At 40.9% G+C, this 21077-nt stretch overlaps 1 protein-coding gene across 3 annotated transcripts; it reads left to right on the top strand.

Annotated features, from left to right (window-relative positions):
* Positions 1-1538: 1538 nt before the first annotated feature.
* On the top strand, positions 1539-21035 carry LOC123974195 (glycerol kinase-like). 3 transcript variants are annotated; one of them, XM_046054732.1, is made up of 20 exons: positions 1539-1782; positions 4693-4766; positions 6048-6154; positions 6341-6418; positions 7140-7219; positions 7581-7718; positions 7953-8062; positions 8834-8900; positions 12214-12249; positions 12551-12618; positions 13191-13233; positions 13345-13425; positions 13564-13642; positions 13827-13923; positions 14192-14276; positions 15762-15882; positions 17749-17892; positions 18849-18935; positions 19116-19232; positions 19779-21035. In XM_046054732.1, the coding sequence occupies exons 1-19, from the start codon at positions 1729-1731 to the stop codon at positions 19187-19189; spliced, it is 1623 nt and encodes a 540-aa protein (XP_045910688.1). In that variant the 5' UTR covers positions 1539-1728; the 3' UTR covers positions 19190-19232; positions 19779-21035. The 3 variants fall into 3 exon arrangements, with proteins under 3 accessions (XP_045910688.1, XP_045910689.1, XP_045910687.1); XM_046054731.1 differs by having other exon boundaries at positions 1540-1782; positions 19116-19190; XM_046054733.1 differs by lacking the exon at positions 19116-19232.
* Positions 21036-21077: the final 42 nt, after the last annotated feature.

The following is a 21077-nucleotide window of genomic DNA, read 5'->3' as shown; positions in this document are numbered from 1 at the left end:
ATGTGTCAGCAGGGCAAATAGTCCCAAAACTCTGGCAGCACGCCATTGTGTTTTTAATGAGTGGGTCATCATCAGTCTACCTCTACAGCTCAGTGTTGTTAAGAAAGAGTTTCTTCATGAAGCCAAATAAAGATGTGTGCTATTTTTAGGCTTTAAGCCCTTTATCACCAGCAGAGGAGACCAAGCGGACTGAGAGTGGAGGCCGGCGCAACAGCTGCAGCAGCAATACTGTTACAGAGCAGCAGTGTGTGCAGTGTGTATGTGTGAGAGAGAGGAGAGAGACAGAGAAATATAGTAGAATGCAAAAGAAGAAAAACAAGTCTTTAGTAGCCTATTGCTTTTAGCCTGTACACATGTGGTGAGAAGCCCCTGAATTTCTCTTACTGAGTTATTTTGTAATAGAAAGATTTTGCTTCACTGACTGCAGCACAGGTGTCACTAATAACAGCTCTGTTCTGTTCAAGTGTCCCTGTAAGCCATGACAGGGTGACAGTACACCAGGCTGAACACTGCCAGGACCCTTAAACTGAAGCAGCTACAGGAAATGGAATTCAGACATCTTTAACTACCTGTAGTTTTCCTACAGGGACATTTCAATATGTCCTGTTTTATTCTGTCCCGAAGAGCAGGAAGAACAGAAGCAAGGTCTCAAAATGGTCAAAAATTACTCCACAGTTGGACAGTCTTTAGTAACATTTACAGCTCAGGCCTTCTCTTCCTGAGCTTTCATTTCTAATTTACATTTCTGGGACAGAGCCAGTTTGGACGGCAGACCTGAAATCTTAACTTCAGTTGTTTGTGATTTTTTTCCCCATACTTGACCATCTTGACTCAGTCACGTGAAAACTGTAGCCTTTTTATTGGCTATCCTTCTTCTCAAATCCTGAACAATCTCAGCAACATCCAACGATCTGCCAAGAAGGAACCCCGACAGTAACATTGAGCACGGTTTGATTACAACATTTTTGAGCAACATTTATGAGATTTCATGTCAAAAGGCAAATGAGAGTGGTGTCCCAGTGTAAAAAGTATTACAATCTCAATGCTGGTGAAACTGTGCTGAATGCAAAGTCAGTAATGTGCAGTAATTTGCTCAGAGGTATAAGTTTGCAAAATACATTTTGCACACAATAATAATGTAATATAATTATTGTATATTAATATTATTTAATATAGTATGCTGGGAAATGCTTCAGCAGAAATGAAATAAGGAGTTACATTTAATTTGGAAATAAGCATTTATTAATTAGGCTTTATGAAAAACAAAGTAAGATGACAATAATTGTCTGTGTTCTAAGCACGTGGCTGGTGAGATCATGACCTCAAGCTCTGAGTCCCAGTTTCCAGCTTTAAGGAGGGAGTTGTCTGTTCAGATGTTCACTTTATTAATCTACACACTCCGCACAGTGAATGCAGTCCGTTTTAGGGTGGATCTCTCTAAATCCCTCCAACCCTCTGCTCAGAGAACGTGCCCCCAAACCTGATTGGACAGAGCTTGTGACGAGCAGCCAATCGCTCCGTCAGCTCTGGCCGGTTCCGGTTTACATCCTCTGAGCTGATCCAGAGTGTCTGCCCGCTCGGTCGACCTAACCCCCCTCACGAGGAGCCGTGCTGGCACTCAACAACAACATTCAAGCTCGTGCCGCGTGTCCCAGTCAGCGTGACAGCCAGCTAGTGTGGAACGCCTCGTTCTGAGTGTTTTATCGGCCACGAGGAGAAAGTAGAAGGATGGACCCGCTGGTTGCTGCCATTGACCAGGGCACGAGCTCGACGAGGTTTCTGGTGAGTGACGTGTAGAGTCGGCTCGGCGTGTACGGAGGCTACGTGCCACACAGACCGACTAACTTACCGGGCTGCTTATTATTGAGCCACATAACTGATATCAAGCAGCGAAGCGACCAGCGGCTGAAAAGCAAAACACTTGTTGTGAGTAGAAATGAGACGCAGAGTTAATTACAGTGAGACGATGCCTGATTCCAGCATACAAGCTGGAAAACATGAAATGCCACAATTCACTGTTACACCAACATTACAATGCAAGTAAACAGTAAGTAGGAAATGTGTTGCAGTGTGTGTGTTGAAACGTTGGTCACTTGGGTAATGTTTACAGAATAGATTTCTATGTGTAGTACAGTAATTAGAGTTTTCCACTGTCTGGCTGTACAGTAATCTGAGGACTGAGGTAAGGACAGCGTTGTGTGTTCAAAGATAATAATGAAGCGAGTCAGTTTGGCTCATTAGGAGTTTTGCGCTTGAAGGCAATGTAGAAGCATTAATTAAATCACATTTCATTGTTATCGCACTGAAATCATTATTGAAATGTCAGTCAACCTTTTGGGGTTCCAGCAAAGAAATGTTGGGTAAGAGCCAAATCTTTTTTGAAGGGTTGTAAAAGTTTATGAACCCTTTTTATAAAGCAAAATTACTAATATTACTTACTCACTTATCCTGATCGTGTGAAATTCACTGAGTTGTTTGGTCGATACTGTTAACCAGCAGAGAGACTGGTCTCCTTAATGGCTCTGCTGTTACCTGAGTGCATGCTGCAGACTCTGAAAAGCACCACCAAGTTTCTCCATTTGTTCATTTGTTTTCACTGGTGAGCAGAATGAATCCTGTTTAGTGATCCATTGTGAGTGAAACTGGGCTTCCTCAAGTAGGTCAGCTGGAAGATTCAGACTTGGAACAGAACACAGCAGTGTGGAGCTCTGCAGAGAAGTTGTTGTTAGATTTCTAAAGAACAGACAAAAAGGATGTTTGATGCCCGAGTAGATCTGGAAACACGTCTGTAGAATCTGACAGCTCTTTCTGTTTGGTTAGCTGAGACCACAGGGAGTCATTGTGTGGCTGGTGTCTGATTCAGAACACCAGAGTGAAACGTGCTTATGCTTTGAAATTGATTGACAGGTCTTTAACAAGGACTAACACGGGAGAAAACTAACAACTGTTTAACATCTGTAACCCAACTTCTTTCCTTATGCTTGGGAATGTATGTCTAACATAATTGGTCAGAAATGATGGGTGTTTCCAGCAAACGGGTGCCATAACATAACTCTGCATGTTTTCTTAATTAGTGACCAATTCTTTTCCAAATGGCCTTGGACCTGTTTGTACCCAGCTCTGATGACAAACTTTAACCTGGAAGGTTGTTTTTGAGGTTCATCTCAGCACCCGAATGACCATAAGCGAACGCGTCTCTGGTTTAACATAACTGAGCCTTGACTCCTACATCCTCTAAGTGTGCGGGACATTCAAATTCATGAACCTTCCCTAAAAGACATAATTAATAGTGTGAAAGTACCACAGAAAATGTGAGCCCATCACACAACTTTTGTTACCCTTTTTTCTATATATTTTTTCTATGCGCATTAGATGCACGAGCTTATATGCAAAGCATTGTAAGTAGAATAAGACAAGATCAACTTTGATCATACAGTTACCATAAAGGTGACTCGAGGACTGATATCTGTCACAGTCTCAACAAAAATGAACATTTAGAGGGTGTGTTTGTTTTAGGTTTGCATTAGCATGTATTATGTTGAACATGTGGTGTTTATTGTTTATCTGAATTTTGAAAGTTTAGTGAGGAATCCTGTAAGGTGACAGGAGAGAGTGTGGTATCCATGTTGGCCTAAAAACACACAAAAAAAAACCCTTTTAACGTTTTGGGGGTTTTTTGGCCTCCCCTCTGTGCACTCTTCTTCTAATCAGACAGTGTCAGAGTCATTTGCTGAGGTTCGGAGATAATCTGACATCTGTGCCAAAATGGTTTGTCAGTGAAACTGTTCAGAATGAGGTCTCTGGATTATCTTGAGTATCTGAGTCACTGCATTTAGAAAGTGATGTTGCACACATTAACAAAATCTTTAGCTCTGGCACCACAAATGCCAACTGGGGTGAGCGACAAAGCTATGGAAACTTTTTCTTGATGAATTTGTAACACTCTGCCTACAAGGATAAAACACAGACCAAAGCCTAAATCAAGGGGAAATGTGGTTACTTGTTGGCATAAGTATTCTGTAGACCCCATGTTGCCAGATTTGTAGACTTTGAATATGTGGGGTGCAGTTTTTGTGACATCAGAGGTCCTGCTTTAACTGGCCCAGTCATGTGACCTGTCGTTTTGTGACGGGGTGAGGATGTTCCTGTGTGACTTCAGCTGAACTTTGTAGCTGTGAGAGGATCGTGAAGTTAAAGAGTAAAAGGTTGCAATGAAACTACTGGAAACTGCTTGTGGGTCATATGTTCCTCCGGGTTAATGTTTGTGGTATATTGCTGTGTTGAATTCATATAACGTAGCAATTTGAGCATTGTCTGCAGCTGAACTGTAGGCCTATGCTGCTGTGTTCACAGGAGGGTTAAACTAAGCAGAGGTTTATCCTCTTACCTTATTAGAAGAAATGCTGACTTCTGTCTGGCTCTGTAGGAAACAACTAATATTCTGGCTCATGTTAAATCTCTTATAGGGAGCAATTCTTTATTGGGGTGATGTTCACGGCAGGTGCTGTGTTGCAGTGCGCCAGGATGAAATCATCTCCTCACTCTCTGCCCTGTCTGCTCATCCCTGCCACTGCCCGCTGTGTGGCAATGCATCCCTGCAGTAACCACTCCAGTCATGTGTTGATGATGTTTTGTCTTACTAAGAGAACTCTTCCTGGATCTTAGCCTCTTATTAATTAAATTTCTCCACAGGTGTTCAATGCAAAAACAGCCGAACTGATAAGTCACCACCAAGTAGAGATCAACCAGAGCTTCCCCAAGGAGGGGTGAGTTCTTTGACCTTTATTATAGGGGCGGGGAAAGAAATCCATTCCCTTAAGTATTGTGATTTTTTTATTATGATTTTTAAATGACTGAATTATTGAATTGCAATACTTGTAGATTGGCAATATTTAAGAATAGCAAGACATATTAAATTGCCATCCAAGTAAAGTGATAGATAGTATTGAATCAGGAGATACCCATATCTTCCCGGCCCTACTTTATAATAGGGCTGCAAGTAACACTTTATTATTCATTAAAAATAAATCTGCCAAGTACATTTAATTTAATTGATTACTCATTTGTCGATAAAAGGCCACTACATGCCTGTGACGTCTTCAAATGTCTTGTTTTGACCGACAGTCCAAAACTCAAAGACATTCAGTTTACTATTATGACTGACAAAGAAAAGCATCAAGTCCTCACCTTTGAGAAGCTAGAAATTAAAAGCTAAATTACTGAAACAGTTACTTGTTTATCAAAAGAGTTGCAGATTAATTTTCTACTATATTCTGCTGGTACAACTGGTTGTACAATGAAGAGTGTGCATGGATTTTTACTTGCTAAATAACTTTATATACACAGAAATATTAAAAGATGTTGTAATAAATGTGTCTTCCCTTTTACTGAGGTTACAATTTAACAGCATTTTAGATTAATCTCTTACTTCATTTGATGAATCAATGATTGAGTCTAAGGTCCAGCTCTTATTTTATTGTACAAAAGCTGGCTTGGTTGATACATATTCAGATGTTCCTGTGTACTCCCATTGAAAATCTGGTTGATGGACACTGTGTATAAGGTACCAGAGGCCATTTATTTGGCTCATCTTGTTGTATAGTCCAGGTCAGAAACAGTCTAGGCTGTGTAAATAACAGATGATAAATGATAATCTATGTTTTCTTACAGAAACAGTAGCTGAATGTAAATCTAGGATATTCTTACACATATCTGAAGCTACCAGTGATTAATTTAGGTCATGTTGAAAGATTACATAAGCCAGGGGAGGCACAGTTTAATGAAACTAATTCTCAGAAAGACCCTGTAACCTCAAACCCACTAACCTGGTACAGCCCTGTGATAGGCAGCAGGGAACAGGGAGCAACTGCAGCAGCAGCCACACACAACTACGCTGTATGTTGATGATTTCTTTACACCCTTGGATCTCTTTAGACCAAGTGCAAAACTGACTGGTGTGTGTGTGTGTGTGTGTGTGTGTGTGTGTGTGTGTGTGTGTACACAAGTGGGGTTTTGTGTGTTCACGTCTGTGTTTGTGTCTCCATCAGCTGGGTGGAGGAGGACCCCAAGGAGATAATGCAGTCTGTCTATGAGTGCATGGAGAGGACCTGTGAGAAACTCTGCCAGCTCAACGTCGACATCTCCAACATAAAAGGTGGGACACCGTTGCTGTGCACACCGATGTCTCAGGGTGGGGGCTGACCATGCCCGGTGCTGACCTGTGGGTGGAGATGTATTAAGCACACCTACACCTGCAGTTTGATGGGAGAACGAAACAATGGAGGGGAATGGGTTAAAGTAGGGGGGTTTATTGACATTTACGTTGTTGCTGTTTTCTCAGCGGTCGGGGTGACCAACCAGAGAGAGACCACCCTGGTTTGGGACAAAGTGACCGGAGAGCCACTCTACAACGCCATTGGTGGGTACATGATATATCTGAATGAACAAGTATCACTGTCAGATATTCCTATTTGCATATATTACAGACATATATACGTATATTGAAGTGTTAAGTCTCATACTTGTGAAGTGAGACTTAACACTTCATACTTCTTAGCTGTCACGTCTTTCATTGAGCAAAGAAGCAGATGATGTCATCTGGGAAACCGCACAGAGCAGTAGGTTGCGTCAGATTGTAGTGTCCTGTCATGCCTGTCCCTGCCCTTCCACCCACCACCACATGATTCACTGTTGGAGCTGAACACATGCAGTCCTCCGCCCTCAAGGCCTGTGTGCTAATATTACTAGCAAAGAGAAGCTTTCATTTTTAACCTGTTTGTGTGCACAGCAATTCTTCCAGAGGCTAGAATGGCCACTCGTCTCGTCTAGAGGCACTATGTGTAAAAAGAGTTTGAAGTGATTATGAAATGGCACAGTTTCACATAAAATTCTGAGCAGAATTTTAACTTCAGTCTTAACACCAAATCTATGAGGTTCAAAAAGAAAATGCTACGAGAAAATAAATAAATCTGAATGTTCTTTATTCCCTTTTGTGAAGTTTCACCTCTTTACACAGCTGAACATTATAACTGGTGGTGGTTGAGACGAGTCTATACTGACATTTGGTATAGCAGCCCCCGCTGCAGGAAAATGCACCAGCACTGCTCCTGTATGTAAGTCTTCCTCTGCTTTGTGTGTAGTTTGGCTGGACCTGCGCACTCAGTCAACAGTGGAGCGGCTCATCAGCAAAACTCCGGGACAAAACAAGAACCATTTCAAGGTGAGATGTACGGAAAGGAACTCCTTCATTTGTTTTTAGGTTTTAGAGTTTAGATTCAGGCTGCAGCATTCAAAAACCCCAGAAATAACAGCAGGATAAGCAGGTATAGAAAACATATGCATGCGTGATTGGAATCCTTTGATTCTGAATGACTAAAGTTCTGTCATAGATGGTGGACAGTCTGGGAGATTCTCTGTTTCGATACTAAAATGAACAGTATGTGTGGGCGTCTTTTACCTTTTGATTGTCTGATATGTGATTATCTTCAGGTTGAGGTTATTCTTAGTCCAGCCCCATAAGCACAACTCTCCTTTTTATACCAAACAAACACTTTAATCAGTTTTTACTGTCCTCTCTCCAGCACAAGACGGGCCTTCCCATCAGTACCTACTTCAGTGCAGTGAAGCTACGCTGGCTGCTGGACAACGTGGACGAAGTGCGACAGGCAGTGCTAAGTGAGCGTGCCATGTTTGGGACGGTGGACTCCTGGATTATATGGGTAAGAGCTGCTCAAAGCCTGCAGCTGTGCACCGGCCCTGCGTCAGATGGCACTGTATGACTCCTAATGTGAGTCAAAGTGAGGCGGCTCAAGAGAAGATGCTGTGCTTTTACTTGACATGACCGATATCAAAATCAAGTTTCCATTTGTGAAAAAATGCTATTGATCCAGGGTTTCACTGAGGAAAAAGTACAGCATTTGATGCAAGCTTGGTCCCGTGTTGTTTTTCCTCAGTGCCTGACGGGAGGCAGGAACGGAGGGGTCCACTGTACAGACGTCTCAAATGCCAGTCGCACCATGCTCTTTAACATTCACACCATGGACTGGGATCCTGAACTCTGCAGGTAAACAAACAACATGCAAGCACACACATGCATGTGAACAACTGCTTTTAACATACAGACCTGGAGAACACACACAGTGGGTTTGGGTGACAAGTACTGCAAATGTAACATGTTAGCAAGAAAAGCTTTTAAGGCCTTCAGCTTCAAATTGATGATGATGCTATGGCCATACTACCTTAAAGCTGAGTCAGCACTTCACTGAGTCAATAAACCGGATAAGACACATGCCTTTGGTGTGAGAGACCCGGGATCAATTCCCCACTGTGACCCTACTACCATTGTGTCCCTGAGCAAGACACTTAACCCCTAGTTGATCCAGAGGCGTGCGACCTCTGACGTGTATAGCAATGGTAAGTCGCTTTGGATAAAAGCGTCAGCTAAATGAATAAATGTAATGTAAATCCAATCCAGTTCAAACCACTATAAATGCACTGAAACTATATAGTATTTTTCGACCTTATCTGACAAGTGGCTTTACAGTTGACCTCTCGTTCACACACACACACACATACATTTGCACTCCAGTGGTCTGTCCACTGGAAGCAACTTGGGGTTCGGTGTCTTGCCCAAGGACACTTTGACATGTGGACAGCAGAAGCTGGAGATCAAACTGCCAACCCAGAGCCGCTCCAAATACTGCGTACTATATATCCTTTCAATTACAACATACCATCTTCCCGTCCGTTAGGTGTTGTAGTTTCTAACTATGTATACAGGTTGCATCATGTGTGCTACATTAGAAACTGCTGACTGTTGCTGTGCTGCCTCTAGGTACTTTGATGTCCCGATGGAAATCCTCCCCAAAGTCAGAAGCTCCTCTGAAATATACGGCTGGATGGTAAGCACAGTTAACCTGTGTGTGTGTGCGAGTTTTCAAAGGCGCTGTATGTTTCAGTGATACTTTGTGTTTTGAGAGAGACGTGACATGACCTGACCGATTTCTTTCTCAGCGTATTCCAGAGCTGTCAGTCAAGACTAACTATAATCATAAAATATTCAGGTGAATGGTGTCATGAAACACTTGGATCACTGTAACAGCCATATAAATTGATAAGATAGAAGAGGTGTGTAATTCTTCAGAATAGCAGATAATGTAATGATAGCGTTGAAGTGAAGTATTTCCAGCTCAAATATTATTGTTCTTTGGGATAGGCTATACTTCTGAGCTGATATCAGAGATTGTAATGTGTACAAATAGCAATGATGTGCTTTTTAATAAAGGGGTAATACTGCATTTCCCGCAGCTTTAAGCACTAACAAGTATATAAAGCTTGCTTTTGTATGGTTTTACTTGTAAAGAAGGGACAGATTTTGTATCTTTCATCACATGCTTACAAAAATATTTAATGTTATTATTTCACATGCTACAAAGACTGAGTGTTTCCGTTTTTGAGCGTGCGTGTCCCTGTTGTTGATTCTGGATTCATGGATTACTATAACAATTTAAACAGAGTACAAGTAAATTAAAATTCCTCATTGTGGTCTCACCCTGAAAAATTAGATTATGCTCCATAGTGCTTTTTGTGTTTTTGTTTCTAAACGCTGTTTTCTGCCGTCCCTCTCTGGTAACTTTTACCAGAGAAGAGCTCTTAAATATTGGACTTTCAACTGCTCGTACTATTTCACCGCTCCTTAACGAACCCGGAACTTTCCCGGAGCTATTAGTTGGAGGAGCAGCAGCTCTGCATGGGATCTACTAGAGATGCCGCAGGGGAAAACGTGCTGGCACGCTGGTTAAACTGAGACCGCTGCTTCTCCTCAGCAGTACTAACTCGGACTTCTGCAGATCTGCTGCCCTCTGTTTCACCAAAGCCTGGCTCACCGAGCGCATCTACAGATACGAAGGTTGGTGTACAGATGTCACAGTGTCTTGCAGCCCTCACTTAGAGACATTATTTATAAACTGTAAACCTTTTTATTCACCGCGGGAGTTTTCCTCGTTTGTCCTGGTCGCTGTTTACATTCCACCTCAGGCCTGTGTCAGTGAGGCGTTACTACACCTGGCCGACCAGATAACTAACGTGGAGAAAAAACATCCAGACTCCCTGCTCATTGTTCTTGGGGACTTTAACAAAGCAAACCTCAGTCATGAACTTCCAAAGTACAGACAGCATATTAAGTGTCCCACCAGGGACACTAACACACTGGACCACTGCTACACAACATTAAAGGACGCCTATCGCTCTGTCCCCCGTGCAGCACTCTGCTCATTGCGCTATTGTCTCAGTCTGTCTATACTGTTTTAGTTTATATATGTGTTCTCTATATTGTAGCCTGTTTCTGATTGTATTATTGTATAAGTAAGCACATCTTGAGCATTGTGCAATCCAGAGTCAGATTCCTTGTATGTGTACACATACCTGGCAATAAAAGCTGATTCTGAATGGCCTGATAAGATGCTGTTGTGCCACACGGGCAGATGGTTTATACAGATTACTTGGAATAGAATCATGTGCTCTCCTGGCAGCCCTTATCCCAGCTAGTTAAATTACAAAACACTGATTTGAAGCAGTAATGATGGTCTGTCCTGTTCTGCTATCGTGTGTCTTTGTTTGTTTATGCTCATATCTTACAACATGGTCTTACGTGTTAAATCTGTTACAAGCAAACATGCACCTTGGCCTGCGATCCAGAGGTCAGCAACGCGGCAGCTTTGTTTGTTTTCATCTTTGTAGGTCTGATTTTTATGTTATCTCTGAATCCTGATTCAGAAAGCAGGTTTAATGGAAACTCAAACTGTTAAGCCTAAGATGAGGGAAAATCTGTCATTGATGTAAAATGATGAAACATGAAAAACATGATGATGAGGACGACTGTGGTGCAGCTGGAACGACTTTCAGATTCTAAAACTGGAACAAATGTAGTTTAAAAGGGAGTTATTAAATATTAGCTGCAGATGTGTTTTGACAGCATTTCATTAAATGAGAAATAAGCAAGATTTTTAAATGTAGAACAAACGTCTAAAACTTTATAGTCACTTTGAACCTAGACACATTTTCAACTGCAAATCACCAAAATCATTATTACTGGGTCAGACTGTGACTTTACAACCACAGGTCCATGAGTAAACTGTGTCTTATCTGTCCATATTTTCATCTTCAGGTATTATAAATATTATTTATTTGTCCCTGTCAGTTTACAGCTGAATAATTATTTTTGGAAATCAAATGTAACCTACAGAAGGTTTTCAGCACTTTTTCATTCTTTAAAGAAATTCATGTCTGGTAAATGCTGAATGAGCCACGCTGAATAGAGTGTGTGTTAATTTATTGACTCCTTTGCCGCTCTGAAACTGAAAACTCAGAGTTTGTTAAAGCTGCTTTCTGAAACAGGGCCCTGATCTTTTTGTTATTTACTACCACTACCCACATCCTGCCAAACCTACCTATGAATGGCAGCTCATCCATTTGGTAAGAAATGGTTCTAACAACCTGTTGGCAATTAAAATAAATGAATAAATAATACTAGAAAGAATACAGGTTCTTTGGCTGTTACTTTGTTTGCAAAGCATTTTTAGTATATATTTAAAAATCCATCAACTACAGAAAAGATCCAAACTTTCTGCAGCGCTGGTGTTTAACTGGAGATGGTCAAAGGTGTTGCAGCTGTTAACAAGATAAGGCGATAACTTCAATAATAAACAATTCCCTATTAGGTAATAAAAATTCCCCACCCTGATTATGATAAATCTTTTCCTGTCTATGTATGATGTATTACACCATGGGATTTATTACATTAAGCTGGAAATCTGCACTGATAACATACTGAATCATGGGATTGCTACAGTCACCATATTCATCTAGTTTTAGCAGTGTGCATGTCATTACTCATGTTCATAAAATGAGGTCTTTTAGGTGATATAAGAAAGCAGTACTGTTGATAGACTATCTATTATTCTAACTCATTACATGAATGTTTTTATCACACTGGATTATTATATTCTTGGCCACAAATGGGTATTTCACATGCTGAGACCTGTCGTTACCCCACGTGTGACAGTGAGCATCCTCTTGCTTGTTCCAGATGTTTTCAAAGTAGACAGACCTACTGTAGTGTTTGTTCTTGCTGTGTGTTTTTGATGAGCAGTCCGTATTTTCTTGCAACCATTTATCCAAACTCTAAACACTCGTCTTTTTCTGTCTTCTTACCAGAACTCCGGCCCTCTCGCAGCAGTTCCCATCTCAGGGGTAAGGACTGTAGCATGTTACATAAGCGTGTCAGGATAGTGACATCTGTCTCTGCTTACACATTTGAGTGACAGGTTTTCCACCAGAGCCCCACCATAGTTTGCCCAGGGTAATATTAGCCTATCACAAATATATAGTGTCAATGCTTATGTCGGCCTAAAAGTAACAAGACACTGATCTTTAGGCATTTGTACACTGCAAAGCCACACACCACACACTACTTCATTTCATTATGCTAGTGGCTAGTATAATGTAATATAATACATGCATGGCCTTCTAACAGCGATCTTGTCTCTATCAGTGTCTTGGGGACCAGTCGGCTGCCTTGGTTGGTCAGATGTGCTTCAAGGAAGGCCAGGCCAAAAACACGTAAGCCATCCACCGTTTTTGCTACAATAGTTTTTCAACACTTGGTCGCACCCCTTAAGTGGTGGCTAGATTATGTCACACCATAACGTAACTTTTTCATATATACACGGATTTCTAAAATTAACATTTTAAACTCCCTCGTTAAACTATTTTCAAGCTGCTATACTCTCAGCAATATGCGTCCAATATTATGAATAGGGAGGCAAAGATATATCATTTAGAATAAAAACAATGTTCCCCAGACGAACAGTGTCAAATGTTGCTAAAGAGGTCTTGAAGGTGCAGATTTTAGCGAGAAACATGATTAAATCCCTAATGTACATGCAGTAAGGCACGTTTCGCAGCTCATTGTAGAAAATTAGGAAGTAAGGAGTAAGTAAGTACTTTCCCCTACTTATTCCTGACAAACTTTTAATCAACTTCACAGTATATTAGACAAAAATAGACAGAGAATTGTATCAACTCCATCAAAAACTACAACAAGTAACTTATTGAGTCTTAGAGAATGTCATCAATTATCCAGTCATGGTCTCTGGTCTGTTTGACTCTTATCCCGTTCTTGTCATGTAAAGGTACGGGACTGGTTGCTTCCTGCTCCGAAATACAGGGACCAAGGTAAGATATGCTGCCCAAGAAAATATGTCATGGGACTATATTTTGAAGAACATTCCTGTCTTCTGTTTTTGCTTCCTCACGCTGTATAATGTTCTTCCTTCTGATTCCCAGCTTGTGATGTCAGACCACGGCCTGCTCACCACAGTTGCCTACAAGCTGGGAAAAGACGAGCCTGCCTGCTATGCATTGGAGGTGTGTCAAAACATTCATTAGTCCTTCATTTTGGACTAGGTTTTGTTCCTAAATGGCCTCCACACTGCAACACTGCCCGTCCTCGTTGTGTCTTGTGTCTGCTCTGATGTGATTTGGGTTTTTCTTTCTTCCTCCCAGGGTTCAGTGGCCATCGCAGGGGCAGTGGTACGGTGGCTGAAGGACAACATGGGCATTGTGCAGTCTTCCTCAGAGATCGGTACTTACACTGTAGCATTGTACCTGAAATTGTGTGACGACTCGTTTATAAACAAAATACAGTCACGGTTTTGGGGTGAAACTCTTTCAAATCTGTCTGTAGCAGCCGGGTTGCTTTTTGATTGTATAAAAAAAAGACATGTTTGTGTTTGAATAACTCTGTTGTTTTTCTCACTTTGTCACAGAGAAACTAGCAGCTGCAGCAGGCACGTCTTACGGCTGTTACTTTGTGCCGGCTTTCTCCGGGCTCTATGCCCCCTACTGGGAGCCCAGTGCAAGAGGGTGAGACTCTCAGCTGTTAAAACACATGTTGAACTATTAACTTTAGTGTGATCCTGAAATGAGGAGACGGGGAGAAATCATCTGGTAATAATGTGATACTTGTTTGATGCTAGAGCGGCTGTTTTCTTGCGTAGATTCTTAGTTTCTTCCACAGATACACATCAGCAGTGAAAGCATTACATACAGTATAGCTGACCTAATTGTAAGTCTATAAATTGCCTAAATGACAGCGTTATAGCTCGTATTTTTAATCTGTTTCCTTTTCCAGCATCATCTGTGGGCTCACTCAGTTCACCAACAGGAGCCACTTGGCGTTTGCAGCCCTTGAGGCTGTCTGCTTTCAAACCAGAGAGGTGAGCAGTGTCTCCTTTCTTCTTCCTGCTTTGCGGGCGTGGTGTTTGTCGGAGAGGTGGTTGAGATATGCACACGCCACCTGTCCCAGAGACACAACAAAGGCATACTGCACAGTGATACTCGCTGTTGTCACAACTGCCGGCACATTCACTGATGTATGACAGCTTGTCTTTGGTACATTTCTCAAATCATCCTTAACATTTGAAAAACATTAAGTGCATTTCTCAAAACAGTTGTTAAAACAGCATCACACGGCGCATTACCTGCAAAAATCTATCTCTCAAAAGTAAATATTTGTGTCATCAGAAGGAAAAGTCCTTGTGTCGTTTTTAACAAACAAGATAGTCAAAATACTTTTCCCTGCTGTCAGGATAACAACAGTGTAAAGTGATGTAAGCTATGGCTAAGGTTTGGATGACAATGACTGAAAATGCACCTGGCTGCACTTTTTCTGTCTGGCATATATCACTTTCAACAGTACAAAGTGATTACAAGAGACTGGACACAATTCACATTTGGGCCTTATGCTGTTTGTACTGTAATTTGTTGACAGAGCATGTCATTGTGATACAGAAAAGAAAAAGACATGAATGTTTTACAGCACTGCAGAGCACAATGGAAAAGTCATCAAATTAGAAATGTAAACATGGGAAACAGCTCTTAGGCTGATGTTCCTGTCTGTCAGGCCACAGATTCTCATAAACCTCACAAGAGATATCTTCAACAAAACAGGACACATTTATAAAAAAAAAAAGTCTAATAGACATGTATAGAAAATATGATTGGCAGATTATTTAAGACAGAACATTTTGCATGTAGTGACTCGGCAATGAACTAATGCCTTGATGTTTTGGGGGGTAAGACGATTATTCAACTAAAAGAGAAGCAGTATAATACATATGTATACAGTATACAGTATAATACATATGTATACAGAGTATAATATATATGTATACAGAGTATAATACATATGTATACAGTATACAGTATAATACATATGTATACAGTATACAGTATAATACATATGTATACAGTATAATACATATGTGTGTGTGTGTGTGTGTGTGTGTGTGTGTGTGTATATATATATATATATATATATATATATATATATATATATATATATATATATATATATATATATATATATATATATATATATATACACACACAGTATAATACATAGTGATCAGCATGACATAAGCAGTTGATAATGTAGGAAACTGAAAGTAAACACAGAGTAGCGCCTTTGCCATTATGGCTAACAGCATAGAGATCTACGTCTGGTACAAAATGCTGGCTGACCTAGCCACTACGGTTTGTTTACTTGTGAGGTAAACTCAAAAGACACTTGACTTCCGTCACACGTAGTCACAACGGCCACCTTTATAGGAAATTTTACCAAACTTTGGAAGAGGTTTTGTGTTAGTGGTATTGGCTAAAATTGGAGTGTGTTTAAGTATGTGGCACATTGTGTGTCTCAGATCCTTGATGCAATGAACCAGGACAGCGGCATCCCCCTGACGCAGCTGCAGGTGGATGGAGGCATGACGTCCAACAGATTACTGATGCAGCTGCAGGCCGACATCCTCTGCATTCCCGTAGGTAAGAGGACTCTCTGAACGCACGCGTGTGTGTATTCATACACTCAAAAATACAATAAATATACAGGTCACTTATTGTACATACACTACTATTCATGCCAAGATGCAATCCAAAGTGCTGATCATTTAATGCGGACAAAAACAAGTGTGCATCCATGTACAGTGTAAAATGTAACGACACAAGTAAAGCTCAAATGTAAGGACAGTCAGTAGTTAAAGGGGGAACTGCTCTCAAGTCTGTTTCCAGGTTTTGGGGAATACTAATGTACATGTAAAAAACAGTTGTATAAAGCCTTTTTGGGTCCAGGGGGAGCTGTGTGAAACCTGAGATATTGGCGGGCTGGGGCTGAAGACTGTGGGGGTGTGGAGTCCTCATCTCTATTGCAGACTAGAGACTCCAGGCTACATTTGCCACTACTAGCATGACGCACCTGAATCTCTGACCGAATTGTTGGTGTTGTAGTTGCATTTTAGGTAATGTATAGGGTTGGGTATGGAGAACCGGTTCCAAGAACTGTGGATTCGATAAGACCTGTGGATTTAACTTCTGCTTATCAGTTCCTGACTTTCTACATATTTCAGTGGCGCTCCTGAATGAACTGCAGTGAGCATTTAACAGTCCAACTCCTTTTACTTTAGCCATGAAGTGGAAGAGGATGAAAGTCACTGAACGGTGACAAGATTCGTGGTGAAGGGGTCGGAATCAGCACCGAATTTTGAAAAAGACCGGATTCAATAAGTAGAACTGGAATCAGAATCGGAACTGATAAAATTAAAACGATACCAGCACAAGTAATGTAGGCACCGGGTTTTGACAAAGAAGGATTTGTGGAATAGAAGATGATATTGTGCTGCTTTTTTTTTAACTGGCCATCAACAGCGCTACAGGAGTGCAATGCTAAATCAGTGGAGGACTCAGGGCAGCAACAGCTTCACTGAAGTTTGTTGAGAATATTTCTTAAGGGGCTTTGTTGATGTAACAGGGAAAGGTAAGACAGGTCTAGCTTAGAGTAATTTAGCTGACCCCATAAGTGTTTTCTGACATTCTAGCTTTAGGTATTTCTCACATGTACTTGTCCTTGTCAGGGAGACAACAATAGACTGATTAGTTAGAGACAGTAGCTCAGGCGTCAGGCTAGCAGATATCAGTGTTCTCTGGGAATCTTACAAGGTTGAGTCCTATAAGAATGTTTACAAGAACTCACTGGCTCCACAGATCAGAGTACAACTTATGGATTGTGATAGATTCTAGTATGACGAAGCATTGGAGTCTAAACATCAGATCAGATAGATTTGTTTTTCTAGGTTAAGGCCAGCTAAAGATAACCCTATAGAGAAACCTACAGGCACTAGGGGAAAGAGAGAAACATAAAAGGGACCAAAAGATGTTATCCTTCAGATTTGGTGTTGGCATTTGACGTGTTCACATGTTGTATGCTCAATAAACCATGCTATGTTAAGTCTTCATCAGTCTCTGAAACTTCTTCACGCCTGACAGCTGGCTCACAATAATTCTTCAACAAAGTTGTCTCTCCTACTTCAAACAACAACTTTGAATTTAGAAATCTAAATGTGGGTAACCATGGACCTAAGTTTGAACCTGGACTTGATGCCCTCTCTGTCTTCCTGACTTTTGTCCCATTTATAAAAACACACGCAAACCTTGACTCTGATGTACAAGAGTAGGGTAAGAGCACAGATTTACTGGTGCGTACATAACTGTACCTATGAACACTACGTTAGTCAACACTGAATTTACATGTTGACGGATGAATTTACACCTGCCAAGTAAAAATGTAAATATTGGATAGAACAGATTGTTCCTAATTTATTTTTCGTGTGTTTGTGTCTGTCTCATGTGGGCCAGTGCGACCCACCATGTCAGAGACAACGGCTCTGGGTGCAGCCATGGCAGCGGGGGCAGCAGAGGGGGTGGAAGTGTGGAGCCTGAGCCCCGGGCACCTCCCACAGGTCACGAGTGAGAAGTATGAGCCGCAGATCAACTGTGACGGTGAGGGAGAAAGAGCCAGAGGAAATGTTTGTTGCACCTTCTAGCGACTTGATGCAGTTGCATTTGATTCTTGGCTTGTGATTCTGAAAGGTCCTCAAACATGCAACACTTAATTTGCTGCCATCTAGTGGATGTTCCCATCATGACAGTGTGTCTCTGGAATCGCTCTGTGTCGCCTCACACTGTGGCAGGCCGTTTGAACATTAATCTTTAAGACTTAGCAATTTAAAAGCTACTAGTATTTATTAATTAGTTACTAGTAACTATTCCAGTAGTAGTACTAGTATCATTTTGTTTAGTTATTAGTGACTAATTGCACATTTTTACCATATAAATCTATGGGGCTTTGCAGTTCAGAGATCCTCTATTCCATTTTCCATTTTAGTACCTATTCATGAGTCATTAGTAACTATTCCAAAAGATACAAGTAACATTTTCATTCTTATTAGTAATTTTTTGGGGGGTTACCAGTGATTAATTACAATGGCTTGTTGAAAGTACATAACATTTTAATTCATACTAGAAAGAATAAAATGGTTACTAGTAACTAAAAAATAAGCACTTGTAGCTAAATAATATTGACAAGTAAAATAGAGATGTTTACTAGTAAACACTAGTAGTAGTAGTCACTAGTAACTAAAAAGTTACTTGTAACTAATGGAATAGTTACTAGTAACAAAAAATTAAGTGCTAGTAGCTAGTACTAATAGCGACTACTGAGTTTGCCATACAGCAAACAACAGCTTGCCATAGTTATGTGGTATTAGTTACTAGTTAATAGAAAAATAGTTACCAGTAACAAACAATTTAGTACTAGTATCTAGTCAATTGTTGTGAAACAGGAATAGTTACCAATAACAAGATAAGTACTAGTAGCTTTTAAATAGCTAGTAGTTAGTTTTAAGGAATAATTGTTAAAACAGCCTGCTATACTCACGGGTCTGTCCTCCTTACAGAGAGCGAGTTCCGCTTTGCTCGGTGGAAGAAAGCCGTCCAGAGAGCCATGAACTGGGAGACCACAGAGCCTTGCTTCAATGCCAACGGTACACATTCAGTTTTATTTAAGAAATGCATGAGAGAAGTGAGAAGTTATTCCAGCAGTCTGTGACATGTAGGAATTGTTTTTAATAGCGTAATTTTTCCTGAGCCTCAAGTGGTGAACAAGTGCAGGAGTCTGACTGTGATCCATCTTGGATGCTGTCTTTCTCATTCACCCACAACAGGTTTAGGAAAGAAGATGAACGGCGCCCCCTGGGGGGTCCCTCCCACCCCGCCACCCACCAGAGCGGACCCCTAAGGTCCGACGTTTACTACTGCTGCACGCAACACCGACTTCTTGTGTTAGTTATGGTGTGCCGGTTGATGGTGGCACGGTCATGTTTCTAGTTACTAACAGTGTGTTGAAGGGATTGACCGACAGGCCATTCAGATCCAATAGGCATGTTTTTAGATTAGAAATGCCTCTATTATAATTGGACTGTTTTAATTGATGTTTTTTATCAACTTATTAAGGAAGAATGAATGCAAAAGGAAAAACCACCCAAGATTTTAAATGTAGCTGTACTTACCCGGACATTATTGTCAAAAGGAATCAACTCTGTCGGTCCAGTCCTAGTGTCTGTGTGGTATGGGTGTGCATGTTACTGTGTTTATTACTTCTTCCCACTTTCTTCCTGCTGAAAATAAGGGTGTGGTGCTCTGTCATTAGCTCAGCTGCTGTTGAAGGTTTAAGATGGGTTTAAACCAGGGTTGCCCCACTGCTGTGTCCTCGCAAGCTGAGGTTTGAACTGCCCCTGTGCTTTAGCCTAACTGCTTTGCATGTTGATATTGCTCTGGTTAAAAAAGGCCGTCTGTCTCTCTAAGAACAACAATTTCTCACCTCACAGATCACAAGCAGTAATCGTGGTCCAAGACCTTAATGGGGAACATGGCAAAGCCTACTGTGGAGCAACACTAGAAGAAGCAATGTGCTCGTATCCCATGGATGTGACGTGACTGAAAACCGTGATCATTAACCTGAAGTGCCAGCTGGAATGAAGACACAATATGATGCTTTTTAAAGCAACTATGGAACCATCGTGTCTGGAATTACTTAGGCTTCCTTCTCTGAAAAAGGGAAAGTTTCTTAAACTTTTTAACCTGACCATGAATTTGCCTTCTTCAACCTGTAAGGTAAAGCATAGGAACATCAGGTGTTCAGTCTAAAGTAAAGAGCAGCACTTCTGTACCACAACAGGATGCTGTACTGTTTGCTTTTCCATTTGTTCTGTACATAGTGTTGGTGTTTGTACTTTTTTCTTCTACACTTTGGAATGTACAAAATCCAAACATCTGAGCAGATGTTACGCATGTTATGTGACTAATTCAGTTTTGGAAAGTGGTCACTGCTCACCTTCCTTCCTGTGAAGTGGGGTTTGTTTTTGTTGGAACTTAAGAGGAATGTCCCTGCAGTCAAAGGTTTCATGAGATGTTAAAAAAAAAGTAATTTATTGGATGATTTAACGATGAGCTTCAACATTTTGGAATGAGGGAGAAAGTGTTAATGTTTTGACGGCTTTCCCCCTATGCAGAATTGACAGACACTTTGCAGGCTCTCACCAGCACTTTATAATTTATCCTGTGTATGGAGATGATTGTAGGAGCCATGCAGGGTTTTTAAAAGGAATAGCTTTTTTATCCCATTTTTAGGAGGGAATTTTAATCCTCACAATCCTCCTCAATCACTCCACAGATACAACAGATTAAGATAAGGCAAAACAATAAAGTACATTTTGATTCTGTTCATAAACAATGTATATTTCTTCAGTCATACGGAACCAAATGCTTTTAGATCCGAGCCATGGTACTGACCACTGACAAAAGTCACTTTAATTCAGAATGAAGACGCATCAAGATTAAGATCCATTCTGTGAAAATGGAACGTTTGGTTACTGTATTCATTTCTGGGGACTGCTAACTGATCATTCTGATAGGGATTTACTTTAAAGGGTGTTTTCCACATTGTAAGATCCTATTTGTATACCTGCCAGTTGAAATTTGTTTGACATGATGTGTAGCAAGAGCACTTGGCTCTGCGGGAATGTATAAGAGGCTGTAATTACTGTAGAACCTGACTTGAATAATAAAAATGTGTCAGCACTTAACATGGTTTATATCAAGTGACTTCATTGGATTCATTCATTAGC

Source organism: Micropterus dolomieu, linkage group LG07, assembly GCF_021292245.1.
Source record: "Micropterus dolomieu isolate WLL.071019.BEF.003 ecotype Adirondacks linkage group LG07, ASM2129224v1, whole genome shotgun sequence".
Lineage (NCBI taxonomy): Eukaryota > Metazoa > Chordata > Actinopteri > Centrarchiformes > Centrarchidae > Micropterus > Micropterus dolomieu.
The sequence above is the reverse complement of the archived record's forward strand: the minus strand, read 5'-3'. Positions and strand labels throughout refer to the sequence as shown.

Bases quoted from the DNA above. Each gene is read 5' to 3' on its own strand.
- LOC123974195 (XM_046054732.1), top strand. From the start codon at position 1,729: ATGGACCCGCTGGTTGCTGCCATTGACCAGGGCACGAGCTCGACGAGG. The intron at 6,155-6,340 runs GTGGGACACCGT...CTGTTTTCTCAG, and splicing joins CGACATCTCCAACATAAAAG to CGGTCGGGGTGACCAACCAG. The intron at 7,220-7,580 runs GTGAGATGTACG...TCCTCTCTCCAG, and splicing joins AAAACAAGAACCATTTCAAG to CACAAGACGGGCCTTCCCAT.